At 47.1% G+C, this 26,399-nt stretch overlaps 1 protein-coding gene across 1 annotated transcript in view; it reads left to right on the forward strand.

Annotated features, from left to right (window-relative positions):
* Positions 1-2,703: 2,703 nt before the first annotated feature.
* ZFHX2 (zinc finger homeobox 2) overlaps positions 2,704-26,399 on the forward strand; it is a 39,010-nt gene continuing 15,314 nt past the window's right edge. Inside the window, 3 exon segments of the mRNA XM_087917032.1 lie at positions 2,704-3,052; positions 21,927-24,370; positions 24,945-25,414. Coding sequence (XP_087773158.1) covers positions 21,982-24,370; positions 24,945-25,414 — 2,859 coding nt within the window. The 5' untranslated portion in view covers positions 2,704-3,052; positions 21,927-21,981.

A 26,399-nucleotide genomic window follows, 5' to 3' on the forward strand; every position in this document is an offset into this window, starting at 1 on the left:
ATAGCTAAAAATTAAGGTAGGGTGGGGATGTGTGTGGGGGTACCCTACTACTTACCTTTGGGCAGTTGTAGCCAGGCCTCGCACACCCCGACAGCTGCCTTGCTAGCCCATTTCTCTGGCAGCCGTCAAGGCTGGCAAGGCTTTCCTGAAGGCCTCTGGAGCTGATAACAAAGCTCAGGATCGATCCAGAGGTCCATTATCGGCTGCAGAGGCCTTCAAGAAAGCCTTGACGGCTGCAGAAGAAGAAGTTCCTGATCTGACAGCAAAAAGGAGGCCTGTGGGGCGATGATATCCCCCGAAAATAAGACCTAGTGCCTTTTTGGGTGGGAAAAAGAATATAAGACAGGGTGTTATTTTGAGGGAAACAGGGTAATGAATCATTAATTATTACAGGAATTCCTCAATTTACCACCAGAGTGGAGTCCTAAATTCCTGTTGCTAAGCGAGATGGTTGTTAAATGAGTTTTGCACCCTTTTACGACCTTTCTTGCCACCCTTTTAAAACAAATCCTTACGGTTGTTAAATGAGTCGCATGCATGTTAAGTGAATCTGCCTTCGCCCTTGACTTTGCTTTTCAGAAGTCCACCAACAGGGCATCACAGGACCTTGGGACACTGCAACTGTCATAAATATGAGTCAGTAGCCAAGCAGTTGGACTTTGTTCACATGACTGTGGGGCTGCTGCAACAGTCGTAAGTGTGAAAAAGGGTCACAAGTCCCCTTTTTTCAGCATCGTTATAACTTTGAGCGGTCGCTGAATGAACTGTTTTAAGTCTAGGACTATCTACAATTGATTAAATCATCCCTAAATGAACTGTTGCAATTTGAGGACGATCTGCAATGAATTAATTAATCTCCAAATAAACTCTTGTGTAGAGTTGTAATTGCAGGAATGTTCAGATGGCAAACCTCAGATAAAGAATGTTTCCAAGCAAATACAACTCAGGTAAACAAAGTTACTAATCTAAAGGAGGATTAGAGAGAGAAGTAAACATGTGTTAGACTTTAACTAGAGATAATTAATTGTATGGATTACTGTGCTAAACAGTAACGAAAGTTAAGCAATAACCAAAGTTAACCAATGATGGAGGATTACTAAAAATGTGTATAAATGCAAGACTAGGCTCCAATAAAGATCATCATGATTCAGTTGTTCATGATCAAACAACTCGACTGCCTCGTCATTACAACACTCTTGTAAATTGAGGAGTCTTTGCAATGAATTAATTCATCCCGAAGCCAATTTGTTGAAAATTGAGGACTACCTACAATCAATGAATTATTCCTAAACCGTTGTAAATCGAAAACTATCTGCAATCGATGAATTCATCCCTAAACTAACTGTTGCAATTTGAGGATGATCAATTAATTCATCTCTAAGTAAACGGTTGAAAATTGAGAACTACTTAAAATCGATTAATTCATCCCTAAACAAACTGTTGCAATTCTGGGACGATCTTCAATCAATTTCTAAATAAACTCTCAAAAATTGAGATTTGCCATTGATGAATTCATCCCTAAACTGTTGCAATCAATTCATCTCCAAATAAACTGTCCAAACTTGACAATTCCCTGCAATCAATTTAATTCATCCCTAAATGAATTGTTGCAATTCGAGAACTGCCTAAGCGAGACAGTTGTTAAGTGAGATTTGCCCTATTTTAGCCTGTTCTTGCCACAATTGTCAAGTGAATCAATAACAATTATTAAATTACTAGCTCGAGACCCATGCTTCGTTACAAAACTATGTGGCTGGACTTAGTTTTTGGGGAGGAAAATGAGGGGGGGGGGATTCTGCCTCTGCCTACCAGCATCCACCAGTATATTCATCTGGCTAGAGTCCTGTCAGGGTGTGAGAGAGTTGAGGGCTGTTTGGAAAGTGAAACAGTATTTGCTGTGTGAGCAAGAAGGAGACAGCAAGGAGCCTGGGCGTGACTTAGCTCAACTGTTCTGTACTAAAGCCGCTTGGTGCTGTGAAATTGAAACTCCTCTCCTCTGCTTGTGTTTTGCATTTGGAAGAGATTTCTTTTCAGGTGGGGAAGCGGAGTAGAACTCCTTAGCATCAGAGCGTGTCAATTATAATAACAACAACAACAACAACAACAATAATAATAATAATAATATAGGAAATACTCTAAATGCTCTGAGTGTCATTTCGAAAAATAGTTTCTTAGGGAGCCCATAGAAGCTAACATATGAGCCCAATTTCAAGTTTGTAGGCTTGATGGAGATTGTGTGATGATGCCAGAGTGGCATTTCGCTTTTATATAGATAGAAAGATTTCACTAATCTCCATTTATTTCTCACTGCAATCAATGACTTCATCCCTAAATAAACGGCTGTAGATTGAGGACTCCCCGCCGTCGATTTAATTCACCGGTTCCTTGGAATTCCTGATGATGATGATGATGGTGATGGGCCCGACTCTCAGCCTCCTCCTCGGACTTCATTTCCCATCCTGCCTAAAGAGCGCACCTGCCGGGGAGTGGCTCCTCCCCCCCCCCCCACGCCTCCTCCCTCTTGGCCGGGTGTGCGCGCAGCTGGGAGCGCGGGGGCGCGCTTCTCAGTCTCTGTCTGTGTGTGTGTGTCTGTGTGTGTGTGTGTGTGTGTGTGTGTGTCTGTGTATGTGCGCGCGTATGTACAGGAGGAAGGGAGGGAGGGAAGGAGGAGCAGGGAAGGAGGGAGGGAGGGAGAGGCGGAGGGCTGAATTGATTATTCCATTGTGTTGGAAGGCAGCCGCCAGGTTCCGCGGAGCGAGGGAACGAGGCAGGCTGGGAGGCGGACGAGTGTAAATCAATGGGGAAGCCCCGGCGCGGCGAACCCCATCGATTTTTGCCTGCCTGAAGCCGAGGCGAGCCAAGGAATTGGCGGCGGGGAGAGAAAAGGGAGCCAGCCGAGCCCCCCGGAGCTGCGCAGAGCGAGCCAGCCGAGCCTTTTGGCGCCCCCTCCTCTTAAAAGCCCACCCCGCCTTGCGAGAGAAGCCCACCGCCCACCCCGGCGGCCAGGAACGTCAGCGGCGCCTGCTGCTCCCCGCTCTCTTCCAGCGGAGGTGTAAGTGGCATCGATTTCCTATCCTTCCAAGCCCTGCCAGCCAGCCAAGGCAAAGCCAAGGCAGCCAGCTAGAGCGCAGGCGGTGGAGAGGAGGAGGAGGAATAGAGGGAAGGAGGAGGAGGAGAGGAGGAGGAGGAGGAATAGAGGGATGGGCAGAGCGAGAGCAGCCAGGAAGAGGAGGAGGAGGGCGGCCAGAGAAGCCGGCGGCAATAGCAGCGCAGACCCCGCACAGGCTTGCCTGGTTGTGCCCACCCCGACAAGCCCCTCTTGCCAGCCAGGCAGCCAGGCAGGCAGCCGGGCCGGGGTCGTCTGGGAAAAGCGGGGGGCTTGCGGGCGGGGAGAGAGAAGGAATAAGCCCGGAGGAGGGAGGGAGGGAGGAAGGAAGGAAGGAAGGAAGGAGAGGAGGAGCGCGGAAGGGGGAGGAATAGAGAAAGGCAGGTGGAGAAAAAAGGGGGCCGGAGGAGCCAGCAAGGGGATAAATGAATGCGGAAAAGGGGCTGCGGAGGAGGGAGCGGGCGGAGAGCGGGCGGAGAGGAGGATGGATGGAAGGAGAGGGGAACGAGGAAGCGAGTGAGGAAGGAGGAAGGGAGTAAGGAAGGAGAGAGGAAAGCAGGAGAAAAGGAAGGAAGGAGGGTAAGGAAGGAGAGGGGGGAAGGATGGAAGGGAGAAAAGAAAGACGGAAGAAACAAGGAGAGAGAGAAACAGAAGAATAAAAGGAGGGAGCTACAAGCTGCTGCTACTGGGGGCACAAATTCCTGCCGCGGGGAGAGATCCTGGGGGCGGTGGGGGGAGGATCCGGTTGGGCAACACCGGGAAGAAGGCTTGGTGGATGGGGACCCTAACCCCGAGAGCGGCAGACAGGGGGAACGAGAGTCACGGATGTGACAGTGACAGCCGGGAGGAGAGGGAAGCTGCAAAGTCTTTGGCCGGGTTTGGGGGGCAGCTTCCTGATCCCCCACCCCAGTCTCCTTTCTCCAGACTCCCAAAGAGAGCGCCCGAGGCTGAGGAAGGGGTCCCCAAATTGGGGTCTCCTGTGTTAAGAGTACAGAGTAGAAGCCCCCATTTTGCCTTCTATGGGGAAAGGTGGAAAGACCCCCACCCCATATCCAGGAACAGGTGGCCTTTGCTTCCTCCAAGTGGCTTAACGCCCCCATTTCAATTCCAGCCCCCCCTCCTCCCAGCTCTTCATGTCGTCCCCCCACACACAGAGAGAATCTCTGCTCAGCATGCTGGCACAAGTTGTCTCCCGCCCCCCCATTTCTGGCCGGCCCTCCTTCTTGTCCTCTTACCAGCCTCTCTGGTGGTGGTGGGTGATCTTAGCCGACCAGGTGCCCAAATGTCCATCTCCTCCCCCGCCCCCCACCAGTTCTCCCTTCATCCCCTGACAGCAGACAGACAGGATGATGGAAGGACTGTGAAAGACCCTTGGCGGAGGTGTGGATGACAGGAGAGAGGCTTTGAGGGCAGCTCATATTTTCCTCTCCGCAACAGACTGTCGACACCAGGCTGGCTTATCCACTCGTTAAATTGATTTTACAATCTTTCTTCCTCCTTTCCCTTTCCCTCCCTCCCTCCTCTCCTCGATCCCTCGCTCCATTTGTGACCTCGGTTTTTCTCCTCCCTCTCTTGAGTTCACCTGGCAAACTTGTTGATGCGGGGGGGTGATGGCAGAAGGGGGAGGGGGCTCCAAAAGTTAGCCACCAACAGGTGCATTTGTTTGGGCTGGCAGATTTCGAACTCGAGGCTATCCTGGCTTCTCCAGAGGGAGGGAGCAAGGTGGATAGGTTAGAGCTGGTCTCTTTTGTTTTTTGGGGGGTACTTTGGAAATGACCAGTCACTCAGTCGGACTTAAACCTGAACACAGGTGCACCGTTTTTTGCCTGCCTCTCCTAAAATATAGCCCCACCACCGAGCCGCGGAATAGGCACTCTGCACATGCTCGGGGAAACCTTTGGCCTCGTGTTTTTATTTTTTTTCTGCATTTCTGAGCGTCATTTTGACCTCCGCTGGACAAGCGTAGCTGTGTTTTCACACGCTACGTGTTTTCCTTGAAGAGGAAAAAAAAAAGGAAACTGACTCAGAGACCTCCTGGATTTTTGGGATCTGGTGTGGAAGTGGGGAGATCCCAAAAATCTATTATGTTTGTGTAAAATTCTAATCTTGTGGTTAAGGATAAAATTGCTGAACTTCCTCAAGGTGTTAGAAGCAAGGATGGTTTGGTTTTCAAGCTCCTTTGCAACATGTATTTTTCCAAAAGCAAACTTTGCAGAAGGTTAACAATAAAATAATAATAATAATAATAATAATAATAATAATAATAATAATAATAATAATAATAATAATAATAATAATAATAATAATTGGTGTGAGGTTTGCTAGATTCCTGACAGGTTATGAAATCTTACTTCCATGGATTCCTCCAAATTTTGGAAGGGGGAGAATTGGATTTTGAGCATTGCAGATTTCCTGAATTAATTCTAGCTAGTCAAATGAAGTGACCGAAATAAATTTCTCCGGTAATGGTTGGTTAACAGCTCTCTCGGCCCGGCTGGATTCTCGACCCGAAAATGACTGAGGAGGGAAAACCTCGATCCTTTTGTCTTCGATCAGCCGTGCCTTTGCTTGGGCACGTTGTTGTTGTCTTCACAGGCGGTAAAAGGTGTCTCGATCCTTCTCCCCGCACCCCCTGATTCGTTAAAACAAAAACAAAAAAAGCCTGTTGAAAACTGTCTTTTTTTAAAAAAAAAAATCTGCTTTATTTTCGGACCGGGCTGTAGAGCGAAAAGGCGGGCTGAGGTCAGTGGGTACCACATGCCATTATAGCCGCCATACAAAGCGATATGGAGACAATGCATCCTTTGCACAAAGCGGGTGAGCCGTGTCACAATTACGGGAAATAATCCCAATTTCCTTTGAAGGCTGGAAGAGGGAGAAATCCAGGCGGTGTCCGAATTGAGGCCCTTCTCCCTTTTAAGACGTGGTTGTGAGGTGTCTCCTTTCTCGTCCAGTTTGTGGTTTCTGTCCTTTTTTGGTGGGGGGAGGGGACGGTCTTGGCATTTTGTGGCTCCCACCTTCTGGGCCTAAGAATGCCTGTGGTTTGCTGGAGGGAATGTCTCGATTGATATTTCAATTTTTCTCACCCACCAGCCCGTTCGCCAAAAATCAGCCCGCGATCTGAAACTTCCCCTTCCTCCCCGTTTTTCTCCCCTGTCCCATGACAGATTCACACCTACGACGCTATCCAACCGGATTCTTCAACCATCCTGAGCTGTCACAGCCTCTACGAAGGCCAATGTTTAATGTCGTGGGTGAGAGGTGAGAATGTGGGTAGCTCAGGGTTGAACTGCGGGGCGCTTGCTACTCTCTGAGCTTGGTGGTTTCAGGACCCAGCTAGGTAACATCATCAGTGCTAGAAGGGAGTGTGGTTAATGGAGAAGAGGAGGGGGGAAGGGGGAGGAGGAGAACGACTGTGGCATCCTTGGGGCCTGGTGGTTTTTCTCGCAGACGTTTCATGACCAAGCTAGGTAACCTTATCAGTGCTAGAAGGGAGTGGGGTTTGCCGAATGGAGGAGAAGGGGGAGGAAGAGAAGGCGGAGAGGAGGAAGAGGGTTGTGGGGCCCTTGGTACTCTCTGAGCTGGGTGGTTTTTTTTCACAGATGTTTCATGACCAAACTAGGTAATATCATCACTGCACCGTGTAATGCAAGGAATGGAATGATGTTGCGTAGTATGGTTGTAAAACGCCTGTGAGAAAAGCAGCAAGCTCACAGGGTAGCAAGGAGCTTCCTTAACATATGACACCTGCTGGCTCGTCGCGATCCCCAAGGGATACTTTCAGGAGAGGTGATAAAGTGAACCTCCACCTGCTGAGGCAGTCTACCTCCAAACACCAGATTGCAGGGCTAAGAATAACCAGAAAGCTGTCACTGCTTCACTACAATAATTTAGAAGACCCTCAAATTATTTTGCTTCCCACTGGATTAAGAGCGAGGGATCTGTAACCTTCCAGATGTTGACAGAAGGCGATCCATAGCTTTCCGGATGTTGACGGAAGGAGATCCGTAGCTTTCCGGATATTGACGGAAGGCGATCCGTAGCTTTCCGGATATTGACGGAAGGCGATCCGTAGCTTTCCAGATGTTGACGGAAGGAGATCTATAGCTTTCCAGATGTTGACATAAGGCAATCTATAGCTTTCCGGATGTTTACAGAAGGAGATCCGTAGCTTTCCAGATGTTGACGGAAGGAGATCTATAGCTTTCCGGATGTTGCCGGAAGGGGATCTATAGCTTTCCGGATGTTGCCAGAAGGCGATCTATAGCTTTCTGGATGTTGACGGAAGGAGATCTATAGATTTCCGGATGTTGACGGAAAGTGATCTATAGCTTTCCGGATGTTGCCGGAAGGAGATCCGCAGCTTTCCGCATGTTGCCGGAAGGAGATCCATAGCTTTCCAGATGTTGATGAAAGGAAGTCTTCAGCTTTCCAGATGTTGATGAAAGGAGATCTTCAGCTTTCCAGATGTTGATGGAGGGCAGATCCCTTTTGTCTCTTGTTGACAGTTTCCTTGCCGGTCACCTCCCTTCAAAAGCTATGTAGGATTACAGGATCTATCATCCCCAAATGGGAATTGTAGTCCCTTTGGGAAATGGCAGCCCTCATTTTTAACGGTCAACTTGCTATCAACTCTTGTTCAATCAAACGGCAGAATATTTGAATATAGATTTTTTTTTTTGCGTGCCTCTTCCAAGGAATCCAAACAATTGTGTTCTTTGGAGCGATGAAACCACCGTGAATATCTGTGCACAGGCCACAGGTTTAATGTACATGAGAACCTGTACATCATCCAAAATTAAGGGCGGGACCAGAACGTAGAATCTGGGCTCCACTACAGTAGATCCTATTTAAGGCCTACACAATTACAAAAAAAAGGCCTTAAAAATTGCACAACAACAAACACACAAAAGCCGCAAAGACGCCTTGGTTAACACCCTGCAGGCTCAAAACTTTGCGGTTTTGTGAAAAAGCAGCTAGAAAAAAAATAACTTTATAAAAGCACCATGTTTACTAGTAGTCCTCGATTTACAACGGTTCCTTTTGCGACAGTTCAAAGTTACTACGGCACTAAGAGAAAAGGGACTGACGACTGTGATTCACACTTAATGACAGTTGCAGCATCACCATCATCATGGGATGCTTAGCAACTGACTCATAGTTACAACGGTCGCAGTGCTCCACAGTCATACGATCCCCTTTTGCGACCTTCTGACAAGCGAACTCCATGGGGAAGATGGATTCACTTAACGACTGTGCCGCTAACTGAACGACTGCAGTGATTCACTTCACGATGGCAGCAAAAGAGGTCATAAAACGAGGCAAAGTTCACTTAACAAATTGCGGTTATAAGTTGAGGACTTTAGTAAACCTCAGGAGGAAGCAGCATGTAAGTATAGAATAAAGCATTAAAAAAAGCGGGGAGAAAAAAGTCGCAATATGGTAGACAAAAGACATAGCACAACAGGCAGTCCTCAATTTATAACCGTATGTTTAGTGGTCGTCCAAAGTTATGTCACCGAAAAAAGGGATTTACAACTGGTCCTCACACTTACAACGGTTGCAGCATCTTGGGGGCCGGGTCACGTGATCACCATTCCTGACCTTCCCAGCTGACTTCCAACATGCAGAATTAATGGAGGAAGCGAGATTCGCTTAATGATCGCCTGATTCTCTTCACAACGGCAGAGATTCAGTTACTGTGGTAAAAACAGGTCAAATAAAGGTGTGACTCACTTGAGACAACTTGTTTAACAATGGCAATATGGTAATAAATCAAGGATTGTGTGTGTGTGTGTGTGTGTGTGTATTTGTTTTCAAGCTTTCTTAAGTGTGCATATATATATGTATATGTATATGTGTGTGTGTGTGTATATATATATATATATATATATATATACACACACACACACACACACACACACGCACACATACACACGCACACATACACACGCACACACACATACACATATATACAAATATATCAGTTCGATACCCGTGCTTCGCTACAAAACTATGTGGTTGGGCTTAGTTTAGGGGGAAGAAAATAAGAGGAAAAATTCTGCCTCTGCCTGCCAGCATCTGTCGTTATTCATCTAGCTAGCGTCCTGTCAGTGTGTGAGAGAGTTGAGGGCTGTTTGGAAAGTGAAACAGTATTTGCTGTAGGAGCAAGAAGGAGACAGCAAGGAGCCTGGGCATGGCTTAGCTCAACTGTTCTGTACTAAAGCTGCTTGGTGGTGCTCTGAAACTGAAACTCCTCTGCTTGTGTTTTGCCTTTGGAACAGATTTCTTTCCAGGTGAGGAAGGGGAGTAGAACTCCTTAGCATCAGAGCATGTCAATAATAATAATAATAATAATAATAGGAAATACTCTAAATGCTCTGATGAACATTTCGGAAAAAAACTTTCTTTACGAGCCCCTAAAAGACAAGAAATATACATGACAAATTTCAAGTTTGTAGGCTTTACAGTTCTGGAGATTTTGTGATGACGCATGAGTGGTATTTTACTTTTATATAGAGAGATATATCTCTCTATATAAAAGCAAAATACCACTCATGCGTGTATGTATATATATCTTATATATTATACACATACACAGATATATGTGTATATGTGTGTGTGTCTCTGTGTGTGTGTATGTATGGTATTCAGTTTTGTTCAGGTATTTTCCCACGTCATTGTAGTTGTGCTTTTAAAGTTGGAGCAACGTTTCAGTAGAATCTCATCTGCCATAATCAGGCTTCTGTATTGGGTTCGTCTGTGAGTCAAACTTTCACAGATGAACCCAATGCAAAGCCTGATGATGGCAGATGAGATTCTGCCGCGTGCTACAACTTTAAAGCACAACTGTGGCGATGAAAAATACCCGAACAAAGCTGAATACCATACATGTAATCTACGAAAACTTAAGAAAACATATATTTTCTTAATACACACACACACACACACACACACACACACACACACACATATATGTATATATATATGTAGGTCTTGGCGTGTTTGGGTCTTTTCCCATGTAAGATCTTACACGGGAAAAGACCCAAACATGCCAAGACGGGCATACCTGTACCCGTGAAAATCTATGAAAACAAATATAAATATTTATACACACACACACACACACATATATATTACACACATATACATATATGTACATATATACACACACATATACATGTATACATACACACTATTTGTGTGCAAATCTGAGATATTAATAATATAAGGTAGGACATATATGTCATACAGTATAAAAATTCTGAATTCCAAGTGAAAGGGATGAGAACATATGTGGAAGTAGCATGTTTAAGGACATGCAAAACTCTGGGCCAAAAAAACACCTCTGTCATTATGAGATGTACCTACAGATAATCCTCATCTTATGACCACAATTGAGCCCAACATTTCCATTGCTAAGTGAGACATTTGTCAAGCGATTTTTTTTCCCCCTAGTTTGCCACCTGTCTTGCCAGAGTTGTTAAATGAATCAAGATAGCGACTAAGTTGCTAAGTGAATCTGGCTTCCCCGTTGACCTGGCTTATCACAAAAGGGGTCTCTGCAACCGTCATAAATAGGAATCAGTTGTTGCCAAGCATCTGAATATTGATCAGATGGCAATGGGGATGCTTCAACGGTCGTTAAGTGTGAAAAATGGTCAAAAGTCCCTTTTTTTCCATGCCAGTGTAACTTTGAACAGTCACTAAATGAATTGTTGCCAAGTTGAGGGCTACCTGTATGTTTACACCACGCAATACTGTTGCCAAGTCTGGATTTGCTGACTTGAACAGTGTGTGTAGCCTGTTGTGATGCACTACAATTCTAGCGACACTAAAGTAGTAACTTTGCTCCTCAATTCCGGGCAGTCATAAACTTTGGCTGATATTCTCCTTTTTTTAAAAAAAAGAGTCCTGGAAATAGTTTGACTCCCCTAAAGGTAGGAACGCAGCATTGTTTACATTCCGTGTAAGGAACTTTAAGTTGCTAGTCCTCATGGAGGTAAAGTTGCACTTTTCCCATAGGCCTTGCAAAAATTCAGAGATAGAATGCCGAAGAGTCAGATTCCAGCTATTTTAAAAAAGCTCTCTTCATATATGCAACCCCACCCCCCACAAAAAAAAAATCCAAAAAAAGTGGTTCATGGCCGAATGCATAAATTGCATTTTGATGGAGGCTGGATAAAAATGTTTTTTTAAACTTTGAACAGTCACTAAACGAATGTTAGTTAAGTCAGAGGGCTAGCAACTTGATCATCCCAAATATTCCCACTTCACGCACTTGTTCTTCGAGCCGCCGAACAGAATAAAAGACTGGGCAAAAAAATGTTAAGGCAAAGATCACCTTTGTTTATTCTGCATTTTTTATTCATTTTATTTTTAAAATTCTAAAAGCGTTTTTTTAATGTGAGTTTATTTGAGTCATTGAGGGATTTAAAATGAATTTTTGGCCCTTTCTTTGGGACTTTGATTTTTTTTTAAAAAAGCAATATATCTGCCATCAGTTTGAACATGGCTGGAAATAATCGCATTTGCTAATCAGCAAAGAGAGGTGAATTTTCCCAGAATACCCTAGCACCACAGCAAAGAATTCTGGGAAATTTTCTCAGGTCTCTACAGAGGAAGAATCCCATCTTAAAACCACTCATCTTGAAAAAACAAAGAGAATTAATCTCAGACTCTTGGCAATTGTCTCAATCAGCTGTCCGTATTGGGGGGGTGTTTTAGATATATAGATTTTTCCCAGAATTCACCAGCAGGCGTAGCTTTTGCTGAGAATTCTGGGACTCGGTTTACACGTGATGTCAAGGTTATCCTAGTTTACACCTCGATGTTTTTTTTAATTTTGGCAGCTTTAAGATGCCTGGACTTCAACTCCCAGAATTCTCCAGCTGACATGTGTAGATTTCCAACTCCCAGAATTCCCCAGTCAGCATGTGTGGACTTCAAATCCCAGAATTCCCTAAGCCAGCATGTATAGACTGGAATACCTTGAAACCAGTTAAGTAATTTTCATTAGTTAAATTAGCATTTCTCAGAGCAATGCAAAATGAGAGCAATGATCTAAATATACAGTATTTCTCAAACCTTGGCCACTTTTAAGATCAGTGGACTTCAACTCCCAGAATCCTCCAGCCAGATTGCTGGCTGGGGAATTCTGGGAATTAAGTCCACACTTGCTAGCTTGAGAATTCTGGGAATTCTGGCTGGGGAATTCTAGGAATTGAAGTCCATACAAGCTGGCTGGGGAATTCTGGGACTTCAACCCTAACCCTAATCCCAAAATTGAGAAAAACTGGTTTATTAAGAACCGTACCATACAGAAATGGAACATTTTGTGTCTCATTGCAACTTTTATTAAAAGCAGGGATATTTTTTTTAATGGCTTAAAGCATTTTAGCACTCCTCTTTGTGCCTCAAGTAGGTAGTTCTCAACTTAACGACCACAATCAACGTTTCCATCGCTAACCAAGGCATCCGTAAAACAGGTCCCGTCTTGTTTTAAGCCTTTTTTTGGGCCAGAATTGTAAAGCGAATCCCTTTGGCCGTTAAATGAATCATGGTGTTGTTAAGCAAATCCGGCTTCCCACACACACAATTTATTTTGCTTCTTGGTAGCCAGCTGGGAAGTTTGCAAATGGTGATGCTGCAACTGTCATAAGTACATGCCAGTTTCCAAGCCTCTAAATTTGGATCACATGACTGACCATAAGGATACTACAAGAGTTGTGAAAGCTGAAAACCAGACATAAGTCACTTTTTTGAATGCCATCGTAACTTTGAATGGTCACTAAGCGAACCATTGTTAAGTCAAAGACTATTTGTTCTCAACATTAACATTCCCAAATGAACAATGAGGAGACCTGTCATTTGTCTGAAATGGTGTAGTTTCCTACGTGAGCAGAGGGGGCTGGACTAGACGACCTCCCAGTTCCCTTCCAACTCTGTGATTCTGTTATCTGACTTATGTTTCTATCTCCTTTGTCGAAATCTCCCTACGACCCAGTGCGGTTTTTTGCTCTGGACTAGCAACTTGGTCAGCCCAAATATTCCCACTTAACTCTCTTGTTCTTCGAGGTATCCTGCTAGCTACCGAACAGAATAACAAGACTGGGTAAAAATATTAAGGCAAAGATCACCCTTGTATATTTTGCAATTTTTTATTCTTTTTTTTTTTAAATTGTTATTATTCTATTCTTCACCCGTTTTCTCCAGCTGGTTCTTCATTTTGCAGGAGCCATAAAAGAGAGCAAGAAATAAAATGATTGAGTCCCCAAATCCCTTTTATTTTATTTTAAAACAGGGGCCAGTTTGCCGTATTAAATTATCTATCCCTACCTACCTACCTACCCACCCATCCATCCATCCACCTACCTACCTATCTCCCCCTCCCAAGAGTCCAGATCCTTTGCCCCCTTTCCTTCCCCCATCTTCCTCTTTCCCTCCCTCCTTCTATCTATCTATCTATCTATCTATCTATCTATCTATCTATCTATCTATCTATCTATCTATCTATCTATCTAATCTATTTAATCTATCTCTATATCTATCTATCTATCTATCTATCTATCTATCTATCTATCTATCTATCTATCTATCTATCTATCTATCTATCTATCTATCTATCTATCTATGTCCATCTATCTATTTCTTATTTCTTATTTTTACAATGGGAGATCCTTGCTGGAAAAGCTTAAATCTTCTCTTTCTCTCTCTCCCTCCCTCCTTCCCTCTCTATCTCTCTGCTCCTTACAATGAATGCAATATCCCAGCCTGCCATCTTTGATGGGTTTTTTTTTCTTTCTTTTTTTTTTGCAATTGGCTTTAAATTGTAATGCCCTTGGAGAGGACATAACCTTATATCACAACCGGGCACGCATGCGCCAGCCAGCCAGCCAGCCAGTCACACGGGCCAGCCAGCCTACACAATCCTTGCCCAAGCCCATTTGGGGCTCTCCCCGTCCCCACAAATTTACTGAAACTCACCTTTTTCCATCTTACAAAAAAACAAAAAACAAAAAAAACACGGATCTATAGGAAGTTCAGTTCCAGGTCTTAAAGGGAGAGACCCACCTTAGGTAAGGAGATAGCTAGCTAGATAGGGAGGGAGAGGATAAATTTTGTGTGTATGTAGACACACAGACATAGACACACTCACGCACACACAGATTATATCTAGGGGGGAATAGATGATAGATTAATAGATATAGATTAATTAGATATTAGATGATACAGATTATAGATGTTTGAGAGAGAGGATAGATGGATAGATAGATAGATAGATAGATAGATAGATAGATAGATAGATAGATAGATAGATAGATAGAAATTATATCTAGAAGGGGAATAGATTGATAGATTAATAGATATAGATTGATTAGAGAGATAATAGATAGATTAGACAGATGATGGAGAGGATAGATAGACAATTTAAAAAAGACAAGTGTGCAAATGGCACACTACCAGAAAGTGGGGTGGGTTTTTTGCACACCTCCGGGGGGCGGGGTGTTGGGGGACAAGGGATCCAGAGGGGGGTTGTTTGTTTGTTTTTGCAGGTGGGGGGAGAGCCAAGCCCACCTACCAAAGACCTTTGGGAAGGAAAAAAAACCCTCCTCCCAAAAGTGCATCTATTTGCTTTATGATTGCGATGATCACAGGCATTATTGCAATCTCTTTGGGGAGGGGCAGGAAGGAGCAAGGTGCGTGGCTTCCCCGCCCCCCAGTTCCAAAGCTACCGGCTGGAGGGTGCCCCAGGCCAGCCCTCTCCTCCTAACCCCCTCCCCTCATTGTATGCAAATCAGATGCAAATCGAAGCTTCAATGCACGGCAGGATTAAACAAAGCGAAAGTTGTGGGGGGGCGGCGGGGGCAGGCGGCGGAATAGAGACGCGAGGTGTCTCGCGTCTCTATCTTTGCAAAAGAGACCAGCCTGGTTTGCACGCATCTCTCTCTCTCCCCCCCAGCCCCCGCCACAATCTCTCTTTCTCTACGCAATTGCTCCTTTGGGGAGGGGGAGCGAGAATGCAATATTGGGGAGGGGAGGGCTCAGGCGAGCCTCCTGAAGCACCCTCCCCACAAATCTTGCAGGAAGCCCACCCCACCCCCCGTCCCTTAAAACAGCCTCCCCGAAGTCTCCTTTGAATGCTGGTGGGGTTTTTTTTTTTTTTTTTGGCAAATATTGGGAGGGGGCTTCGGGCCTGGGGTTTAGGAGGGTGAGTCCCATTGCAGGGAGGGGGAGGGGGAGCAGCCCGGCCTGGTCCCTCCCTCCCTCCCTCCCCACCCCCGCTGCGCAGAGTAATTTAAAGCGGCGCCTGTCACCGCGCTCGCCGTTTTATTGACTCGCGCTGCCTCCCTGTCACCCCGCGACATTAATCTCCCCGTTAATCGCCCTGCCGGAGGACCCCCCTCATTTTTCTCTCTCCCTCCCTCCCCTGCTGCAGCCCCGCCCGACCTGCCGGCACGCCACATGGGCTTGGTTGCCCCCTTCCTTCCTCTCTGCCTCCCCTCGAATAAAGTCTGTTTGTCTCCTTCCTTTTTTCTTTCTCCCTCTCTCCTCCTTTCTCTCTTTTCTCTCTCTCCCTTTTTCTTTCATCCTCTCCTTTCTTTCTCTCCCCTTTTTCTTTCTCTCTCTCCCTTTTTCCTCCCTTTTCTTTCTCCCCTCACTCTCTCCTTCCTTCTCTCTCTCTCTCCCTTCTTGTTCCTTCTCCCTCACTCTCTCCTTCCTTCCTTCTCTCTCTCTCTCCCTTCTTGTTCCTTCTCCCTCACTCTCTCCTTCCTTCTTTTCTTTTTCTGTTCCTCTTTTGTTGCAACGGCCAGCCCCGGATCTCGCCTTTCCCCATCTCTCGGTCACCCCCGCGCTTTGTCCTTCCTCTTCCTCCTTCGCCCAGGAATACGCGGCCCATCCCACACACACGTGCGAGGGGTTTGCACCCGAGGCGCCCGCGGCTCAGCCAGCGCCTGCTTGGCACCCCCCTTCCGATTGTGTCTCCATGTGGGCACGGTGCGTGCAGGCATGTATAGTGTCCATAGGATGCATGCACGGCCGCATAACGTGCATCATGTACACGTGCATACATAGCATGCCTTCAGAGCATCCATGCATATATACTGCATGTATGCTGTGCCTACGGAGTCTGGCACGGTGTGTGTGTGTGTGTGTGTGTATATATATATATATAGCATGCATATATAGCGCGCAAACCGTGAGCGCTTGCACGCATTAATAGTGCACGCGTGCATACATCCCTCACATGGTGCATACACGTATGGATGGATGCATAGCGGGCCTAATGTTATAGACACGAAAAGATGTCATACAACGCACGCATGTTTACCGCATGCGGCGCGTATAGCCGCCATACAGTGCACGCAAGTTTGCTGCACACGCGTGCAAAGCGTTGCAGAGGTTGCACGCGCGCGTGTGCATAGCGCCTAGGTCGCCTACCCGTGAACACGCACGCTTGCCTCTTCTCAAGGCGCGTTACGTTCCGTGCACGTCCGTCTAAATAAGGCACCTGAGTTCTTCGCCACTTGTTTCGCGCGTGTTTCCTCCCGCCCTGCCCTTTCCCCAACATCTTTCCCTTTGCACGTGGCCTTTTCACGCGCGGGAAGCGAGATCCAGAAACGCGCGTGCACAAGTGTGTCTATCTTCTTATCCCCTTTCTTCCCCACTCGCTTCCTCCCCTTTTCTCTTTACCCATCCTCTTTTTTTTTCTCCCTCCATCCTCCTTTTCTCTCTCTCTCCATTCTTTCTCTCTCCTTCCTTTTCTCTCCATCCTCCTCTCGCCCTCCCCGCCTCCGTCCCCTGCACACACGCGCGTGCCCGCGAGCCCCCTTTCCACGCGCGCACCTCCCCCCACCCCCAACCTTTGTATGCCTGCAATAAATATGCAGCAGCCCTCTAATTACGCCTCCCGCCTCCTTTTCTCCTTAATGAGACAATTTGCATCGACTAACCATCCTGCGGAAGGGGGAGGGGAAGAAGCCAGCACAGAGGTGGGGGAGGGGAAAGGGGGGGGGGGGCGAGGAAAGAGGAAGAGAGCCCAATTTGCTGCCCCCCCTCGCTCCCCAAGTTCTTCCTCCTCCCTCCACCAAGTGGAGGAATGAACAGAAAAAGGAGAGGTGGATTTCGTAAGGTCTTTTAAAAGAAAATAAATCTATTTTTAAGAGTGTGATGCGAAATGGGTTGGGGGCTTTAAGAGCTTTGCAGGAGAGGATGCGATTAGTTTAAGCAAAAAAAGGGGGGGGCTCTTTGCAGTATTGAGAACCTCCCCTCAGATTGCATAAGGACCACCCCTCCACCCAGCGGGCTGAGGCTGCTGGGTTATGGAGTCCCCAGGCATGTTGATCGATCTCCTCCATCTGCTAAAAATGAGTTGAGGCCCCGGCCCAGGGCAGGTTGCAAGGGTCTTTCCTTAAATCACCCCACTTTAGTTCCCAGCCCTGGGGATTTGGGGGGTGGGTGGGTCAGAAAATGGCCACGTACAAAAACATTTTTTTTAGCACCCAGAGCGAAATTGAGACAATGTTAAACAAGTATAGGAAGGATCCAATTTAAAATCCTTTGGTTTAGCAGAGCTGTTAAACCATCATTTATAATAAGCCAGCTTTTGCAATGCTGGAGAATCCCAGGAATTTGGCATCTCTTGGAAATTCACCTTTTGGGGCAATTCAACAGGGGGTGGGCATTATTAGAGGTAGAATACCTTCATGCGGTCATTTAGTGACGGTTCAAAAGTTACGACCGCATTGGAAAAAGTGACATGTCCATTTTTCAGTCACAACCCCATGATCGTGTGATCGCAAAATTCAAAGGCTTGGCAACTGATTCATACTTATGACCATTGCTGTGGCTGGGATGTGTGTGTGTGTGTGTGTGTGTGTGTGTGTCTTTAGTGACATTTTGACCAGCAAAGTCAACGGGGAAGCCTAAATCACGTAACAACGGGGTTGCTGACTTAACAACTGCAGTGATTCACTTAACAACTGTGGCAAGAAACTTTGTAAAATGGGGCAACACTCCCTTAACAAATGACTTAACAAATGTCTCACTTAATAACAGAAATCTTGGGCTCAATTGTGGTCGTAAGGCGAGGACTACCTGCACTTAACCAAACTCAAAGGAGCCCAACATTTCTGTCACTAAGTATTGGGCAGCCTTCCTCGGCCTTGTTAATCACTGCAGGTGTTAAGTGAATCGGTCATTAAATGATCGGGCTTCTCCCATGGACTTTATTTGCTGGGAAGTTGACAGACAGTGATCACACAACCCCGGTCTGGGATACTTCAACTGTCATAAGTACGAGTCAGTTGCCAAGCGTCTGAATCACATGACCCATGGGGATGGTGCAATGGACGTTAAGGGTGAAAATCGGTCCTAAATCTAATTTTTTAAAACTGCTGGTGTAACTTTAGACAGTTGCTAAACAAATCGTTGTAAGCCGAGGACTATAGCAGTTCATTTAGGGACCATTCAAAGTTATAATGGCACTGGGGGAAAAAAACGATTTGGGGCCAGTTTTCAACATTGTAACCTTCATAGCATTGCAGGATAAAAATGTAGATGCTTGGCAACCGCTTCGTACTTATAACGGTTGCTGTGACCCAAAGTCCCGGGCTCCCCTTTTTATGACTTTTGGGCCAAGTCCATTTGGGAAGCCCGATTCGCTTAACAGCCAGGTCACTAACTTAGGACCTGCAGCGATCCACTTGACAACTGTGGCAATAAAGGTCATAAAATGAGACAAAACTCATGTCTCCCTGAACAACAGAAATGTTGAGCTCCATCGGGGTCATAAGTCGAGGACTATATCCGTAAAAGATAGAGATTCAGAGGAGAATTTGATTTTCATCTGAGTTCTTTTGTGGGCGAGTGTTTGTTTTGGGAGGATGTCCCGTCCCGACATTGAAGTAATTCACCTCAGGATGTTGTGTGAAAATAACCCAAATCTCACAAGAAAATAGATATATCTGATGCTGAATTGCTGGATCATATTGTTTTTAGGAGAGGGGAAACTCTGGTGTTGATGGACAGCTAGATTAAGAGCAATTTTCGCAATCACCAGTCAGCGAGCCGCTTAGTGACAGGGAAACAATCAGCTGTATCGAGGGAAATCGCTTTGAATACCACTTGCATTATCGGACAAACACCGGGAGACGGATGTGGAAAAAAGGACCCGCCACCACCCCAATTTTCAAAACAACGAGACATCCATCTCCACAGCTTCTAAAAATTTGCCTTTGAAAGTGAAGAATTACAGAAAAAAGAAGAAAAAAGCAAAGAGAAACGAGTTATACAATGGTTAGGTCAAAAAAGTCAAAATGGAGGCCACAACACTGAGGAGAAAACTCAGGCTGGTTCTTCGCTGCTCTGTGTTGATTAAATGTTTTTACGGTATTTTTCTAGGCCCACCGATAATAACGGAAAGAATTTTAGCTCTACAGGCAGTCCTAGACTTACAACATATTGTCTACTGGCCATTGGAAGCTACAACGGCACTGGAAAAAGGGAATTGTGAACTGTTTTTCACAGTTACGACCGTTGCCGCGTTCGGACACTTGGCAACTAGTTCATATTTATGACGGTTGCCGTGTCCTGGGGATGTGTGATCCCGTTTTGCGACCTTCTGACAAGCAAAGTCAATGCAGGAGCGAGATTCACTTAACAATGGGGTTACTAACCAGTCCCAGGAGAAACTAGGACTGTCATGGTGGACCGAATCAAATTCTGCCCAATATTAATTTTATCGCTTTATAAAAAGCAGTAAATTACAGGTAGCCCTCAACCTGCAACCACAAATGAGCCCAAAATTTATGTTGCTAAGTGAGACAGTTATTGTGAGTTTTGCTCCATTTTACAGCCTTTCTTGCCAATGTTGTTAAGCGAATCACTGCAGTCAATAAGATAGTAACCCGGTTGTTAAGCGAATCTGGCTTTCCCCATCGACTTGGCTTGTCAGGAGGTCGCAAAAGGGGATCACGCAACCCCAGGACACTACGACCGTCATAAATAGGAGACTGAAGCATCTGAATTTTGATCATGTGACCGTGGGGATGCTGCAACCATCGTTAGTGTGTGAAAAGGGTCATAAGTCCTGTTTCAGTGCCGCTGTAACTTTGAATCATCACTAAATAAACTGTTGTAGGTCGAGGACTGCCTGTACTGCAAAATCCACCATTAAGCAAGTCGGTCGTGTTGTAAGCTGTGTCCTTATTTTACAACCTTGCCACAGTTGCTAAGCGAATCATTGCCGTTATGCAAATAACAACGGTTGTTAAGTGAATCTGGCTTCCCCCTTGACTATGGCTTGTCAGAAGGTCACAGAGGGGATCGCATGACCCCGGGACACTGCGACCGTCATAACTATGAGTCAGTTGCCAAGCGCCTGAATTTTGATCACGTGTTCATGGGAAGCTGCACTGGTCATAAGAGTGAAAAATGGTCATAAGTCACATTTTTCATTGCCGTTGTAACTTTGAACGGTCACTAAGAGAACTGTTGTAAGTTGAGGACCACCTGTTGAGGTAAGAAACCGTGTATGTGAGTGAAAATACACAGTTCTGAACACCTGGGAGACAATCAAAAAATATATTGTGTGGCGGCACTCACACCTGTTCAACAATGCATCGCCATCTGATCAGTCGACAACATGTTGTTAATTTTGCATTGCAAATCTCTTTTCATAAGGAACAGGTTTTCCTCGTAGAGTCAGTCCTTGACGTACGACCACAATTGCTACCAGAAAAACCATCGTTAAGATATATAGTTGGGATGTGAACCATGTCTGATTTTACAAACTCTTGTTAAGTGAATCAGTACCATCAATTGTTGAATTAGTATCCTGGTTGTTAAGTGAATCCAAGCTCTCCTATGGACTTCGCTTGTGAGAAGGTCGCAAAAGGAGATCATATGACCCCGGGACGCTGTGACCGTCATAAATATGAACTGGTTGCCAAGTGTCTAAATTTTAATCACATGAGCATGGGGATGCTGCGAAGGTCGTGATGTAAGCTCTGTTGATTTTACAACCTTGCCACGGTCATTAAGCGAATCAGTGTGGGTGTTAAGTTTAGCACACAGTTGTTTGGTGAATTTGGCTTCCTTGTTGACTTTGCTTGTGAGAAAGTCACAAAAGGGGGTCACTCGAGCCTGGAACCCTGCAACCGTCATAAATACGAGTTGGTTGCCAAGCACCTGAGTTTTGATCATGTGGTGGTAGGGATGTTGCAATGGTCGTAAGTGTGAAAAACGGCCGTAATCCCTTTTTTCAGGGCCGTTGTAACTTTAAAGGCAAAGGTTCCCCTCGCACATACATGCTAGTTGTTTCTGGCTCTCGAGGACGGTGCTCATCTCCGTTTCAAAGCTGAAGAGCCGGCACTGTCCGAAGACGTCTCCATAGTCATGTGGCTGGCATGACTAAATGCCAAAAGCGCACGGGAGGCTGTTACCTTCCCACCAAAGGTGGTGCCTATTTTTCTACTTGCCTTTTTTACATGCTTTCGAACTGCTAGGTTGGCAGAAGCTGGGACAAGGAATGGGAGCTCCCTCCATTACGCAGCGCTAGGGATTCGAACCGCCAAACTGCCGACCTTTCTGGTTGACAAGCTCGGTGTATTAGCCACTGAGCCACTGCTTTGGAAGGTCACAAAACGAATAGTTGTAATTTGAGAATCATCTGTAACCCTTCCTAAGATTACTACAATCCGTGGACAGATTGCTAGCCACATTAGCCAGAACGCTAAGCATGTATTAGTGGACCCATTTGTCCTCTTGCGGTAAAGTGGGATTTACATGTGTTTGTCTTCTCTTGTTTTTCCTGCAGGGTTTTGGCTCCTGTGCTGAGATGATCCCTCTGTGCTCCTCCCGCCTGCACCACCATGGATGCTTCCTCTAACTCCTCCTCCTCTTCCTCCTCCTCCCACTCTTCCGCTGCTGTCCCCCCGGCAGACGGACAGGATGACCGGGCCGTGGTTCGGCCTGCTCAGGGCTCTCCTGCCTTGCCGCCCACCAAAGAACCCCCCCTCTGGGACCCCTCCCCTTCCCCCTCGCCCCGTCCCGATGATATCATGAGACCCTGCGCCAGTGCCCAAGCCGCCGCACTCAGCTTGGCCAAGTTCCCTGCCACCGTCCCATCTACCCCACAGCTCCAAACGGACCCCAGCCAGTCCTTGCCAAATCCTTCCCCTTTCCCTCTAGGCCTGCCGCTGGCTGAAGATGGGGTCCAGCTGGAAGACCACAGAGATGAGGACGGTGGGCGCGAGGCCCAGCTTTTTTTTGCCGCTGACGGTTCGGCGTACCTCCTCGCCAGCGGCCACGTTCTCTTACCAAAGGGCTCCCCCGTCAGCTCCACTCCTCAAGTGTCCATTCTCCACATTCAGGACAGTGGAGGTCCTAACCAAGGCTTTATGTCTGTTGACCAAATGTCCCAGAATACCTCAGCGCCAGGCGAGGTGACTCCTCAAGGCGCCTTCTACAGTTACCGACTGGCCGGGGCCCCAGCTCAAAATACGCCTGCCAAAAACGCTACCACCAAATCCAAAGATGCCCCCACCGCCCCCATGGAGAATGAGGAGGCCACTCGTGGCCGAGACAAGGTGATGCCAGGAGGCCCCGTGTGGCTCTGCCTGACATGCCGCCTCTCGTTCAACCAGGGCCGCACCTTGGTGTCTCATGCCCGTACAGAACACGGTGTGCAGCTCTGCAATGAGAAATGCCAGGCCTTGGATGGAGGGGCTTCGGCTGTGTTCCAGGGCACCGACCTTGGCTTCCTAGAACCAAATAACCCCACCACCGAGGCAGACCTCAATGCCAGAATGTGTAGCAGATGGGTGAATGTAAAAGAGGAGGAGGAGGAGGAGGAAGAAGAAGAAGAAGAGGAGGAAAATGAGAACAAGACAAGAAGCCCAGAAAGACGATGCGAGCCATCAGATACCAAAGATTCAAGGGTCGGCGGCACGCACTGGGCAAATGGTTCCATGGAGGAGAAACCAGAAAGGGAGGAGGAGGAGGAGGAGGTGGCACAAGTGGATGAAAAGAAGGAAGAGAAGGAACTGCTTCCAGACCAAAGTTCACCAGATACATCAAGCGCACCCTTGGCTGCTAACGCCCCTCGCTCAGAGACACCACTGACCAACGCCCCAAATTCTGACTATACAGGGCCACCCCAGGAAGATGTCAACAAGGACAAGACCAACCACAAGATCCTGAAGGAAAGACTAATGCACGAGGTCCCTTGCGTGGACCTAGCGGCTGACGCCAGGGCTGAGTCCATTCCCAAAGCCGACAGCATTCCCAATGATTCTCCCCAGACGTGTGTTGGGCCGTCCCATGACATCAGTGCCACTGACTTGGCGGACAGCTTGAGCAGTGTAGGGACAGCCAACGAAGCAATGACGGCCGGGTTTGAGGTCAACAACGGGCTTGGGAACAACGGCCACAATGTTGTCGGAGGAGCCTCACTTAGCTTCGGGGAAGATTTTACAGCGATGGCGTACTCGGGATTGACTCTGTCAGGCCACATGTCACTGCTGCACTCGCGCAACTCCTGCAAGACGCTCAAATGTCCCAAATGCAACTGGCATTATAAGTACCAGCAGACCCTGGACGTCCACATGAAGGAGAAACATCCAGAGAACAACAGCCACTGCGCCTATTGTAGCACGGGTGGTCCCCATCCACGCCTGGCCCGTGGTGAGAGCTACAACTGTGGTTACAAACCCTACCGTTGTGAGGCCTGCAATTACTCCACCACTACTAAGGGCAACCTCAGCATCCACATGCAGTCTGACAAACACCTGGCCAACCTACAAGGCTATCAGGCTACGGGAGGAAGCGGGCCACCAGTGCCTCCCCCTGTGGCACCTTCCCCATCCTCCCCTGAGGAGAAGGAATCCAAGGGCAAGTCGTCCTGGCAATGCAAAGTGTGCAGTTACGAGACCAACATCTCCCGTAACTTACGGATCCACATGACATCTGAGAAGCACATGCAGAACATGCTGTTGCTCCATCAAGGGTTGCCACTGACCTTGCCGGGGCTTCTGGGACAACCGCAGACCCCTTCAGGAGGCAAGGCTCAGCCTGACCTCTTCCCGTTCTATGGGGCGCAGGCTCTAGGCCATGCCCACCACTCACATCCCCACCAGGTCCATGCGGGGAGCAACCTGCCTCTGCGGGCAGACAAGCCCATGGAACAACCTCAACTCTTGCTCAATGGAGGCTTCCAACATCTCAGCGCAGCGGGGCGGAAGATGGCTACCTTGGGGACAGGTAAGAGAGACTTTCCATTCTTGGTGTCCGTATGAACCTCTAGGTCCTGCCTACAAGGACCCCAAGCTTGACTGTGTTCCCTGTCCTCTTGTTGTTCTTCATCTATCCATGGTCCACCATTTCTTCAAGATCTCCCTTGGCGTATTGATTTGTCCCTCTCTCTCTCTCTCTCTCTCTTAACATCCATGGTTATGTCTTGTGCACCATTGTGCTTCTTCTCCACGTTGTGGTACCAACCTCAATTCTTTAGTTAGTTTAGCGCTCATATACCGCTCAAGAGTCAGCCTATTGCCCCCAACAATCTGGGTCCTCATTTTACCGACCTTGGAAGGATGGAAGGCTGTCAACCTCAAGCCAGTCAGGTTTGAACAGCTGACAGTGGGCAGAGTTAGCCTGCGATACTGCATTTTAACCACTGAGCCGTAATTCCCATTCCTTCATAGTAGTGTTTCCCAGAAGTGTGGACTTTGGCTCCCAGTTGAAGTCCACACTTCTTAAAAGTCCCTGCAGTTGGGAAACACTGCCCTATGGGTACACGAAATTCACGCACTCACTTTATTTCTCGCCTCCGCAGCCCCCGCCTCTCTCTCTCCTGAACCCGCTCCCCCTTCCTCACCACCAGCCCAGTCTGGACCTGACCTGCTGACCCCGCAGAGATTGTTCAGCTGTCTGGTGTGCCAAGTCTTCAGCACTGACAGTCTGGATAGCCTCCTGCGGCACGCTTCCATCCCGCGTTCCCTGCCGGAGGTGGAATGGAAGGAAATCTCCGGTGACTTGCACCGTTGTCGGCTCTGCGCTTACGGCACCCAACTGAAAGCCAACTTCCAGCTTCACCTGAAGACCGACAAGCATGCTTTGAAGTACCAGCTGGCCGCTCACCTGCGGGAAGGGGGTAGCTTGGTCGCCCACCTGGGGGTGGAGCTGCCCCTGGGACCGCCTCTACATCTCCACTGCAACCTGTGTGAATACGAGACCAACAGCAAGGAGAAAATCCAGCTTCACGTTGCCGGCACCGGCCACCAGGAAGCTCTGCAAGGTTATAAGGTACCAAATTTGTGGGAAGGATGCATCACACACCAGAATTGAGAATAATATTCAGTACAGGTAGTCCTCGACTTAAGGCCACGGTGGAGCTCCAAATTTATGTTGCTCAGTGGAGACGCTGAGTTTTGCCCAGTTTTTCTTTCTTGGTTAACAAGAAATTAGTAGCACCATTGTCGAATCTGGTTTCCCCGTTGACTTTACTTGTCGGAAAGTCTCCAAAGGGGATCACGTGATCCCAGCAACCATCAGAAATATGAGTCAGGTACCCAGGTTCTGAATTTTGATCACGTGATCGTGGGGACGCAGCAACAGTCAATCATCGGTGTGAAAAAAAAGTCATATTTTTTTTCAGTGCTGTTGTAACTTCGAAGCATCACTAAATGAATGGTTGTAAGTTGAGAACTGCCTGCGCAAATATTACTGAAAAGGGGTGCAGCAGATGTCCCCTCAAAGGAGATTAATTAGATTGAACTTGAAACGCCCCCCCAACAAAAAAGGTGCAGAGAAGAGCAACAAAGATGATGAAGGGATTGGAGGCCAAAACATATGAAGAACGGTTGCGTCTAATGAAAAGAAGGACTAGGAGAGACATGACAGCAATGCCCCAATATTTGAGGGGCTGCCCCAAAGAAGAGGGAGTCAAGCTATTCTCCAAAGCACCTGAAGGCAGGACAAGGAAAGGTGAAAGAATAACATAGTTAGAAGGGACCTTAGAGGTCTTCTAGTCCAACTCCCTGCTCAACCAGAAGACCCTATACCATTCCAGATAAGGCTGTCCAAGCTTCAGTTTTGAAGGACCCACAATCTGTTCCACAGGTTAATTGTCCTCACCGTTAGGAACTTTCTCCTTAATTCCAGGTTGCTTCGCTCTCTGATTAGTTTCCATCCAGTTTGCTTCTCGTCCTGCCTTCTGGGGCTTTGGAAAAGAGGTCAACTGAAGAGGGGTCCCATCCAGGAGTAACTTCCCGACAGTGAGAACAATTCA

Source organism: Pseudonaja textilis, chromosome Z (genome assembly GCF_049901715.1).
Source record: "Pseudonaja textilis isolate UNSWEBS1 chromosome Z, rPseTex1.2, whole genome shotgun sequence".
Taxonomy (NCBI): Eukaryota; Metazoa; Chordata; class Lepidosauria; order Squamata; family Elapidae; genus Pseudonaja; species Pseudonaja textilis.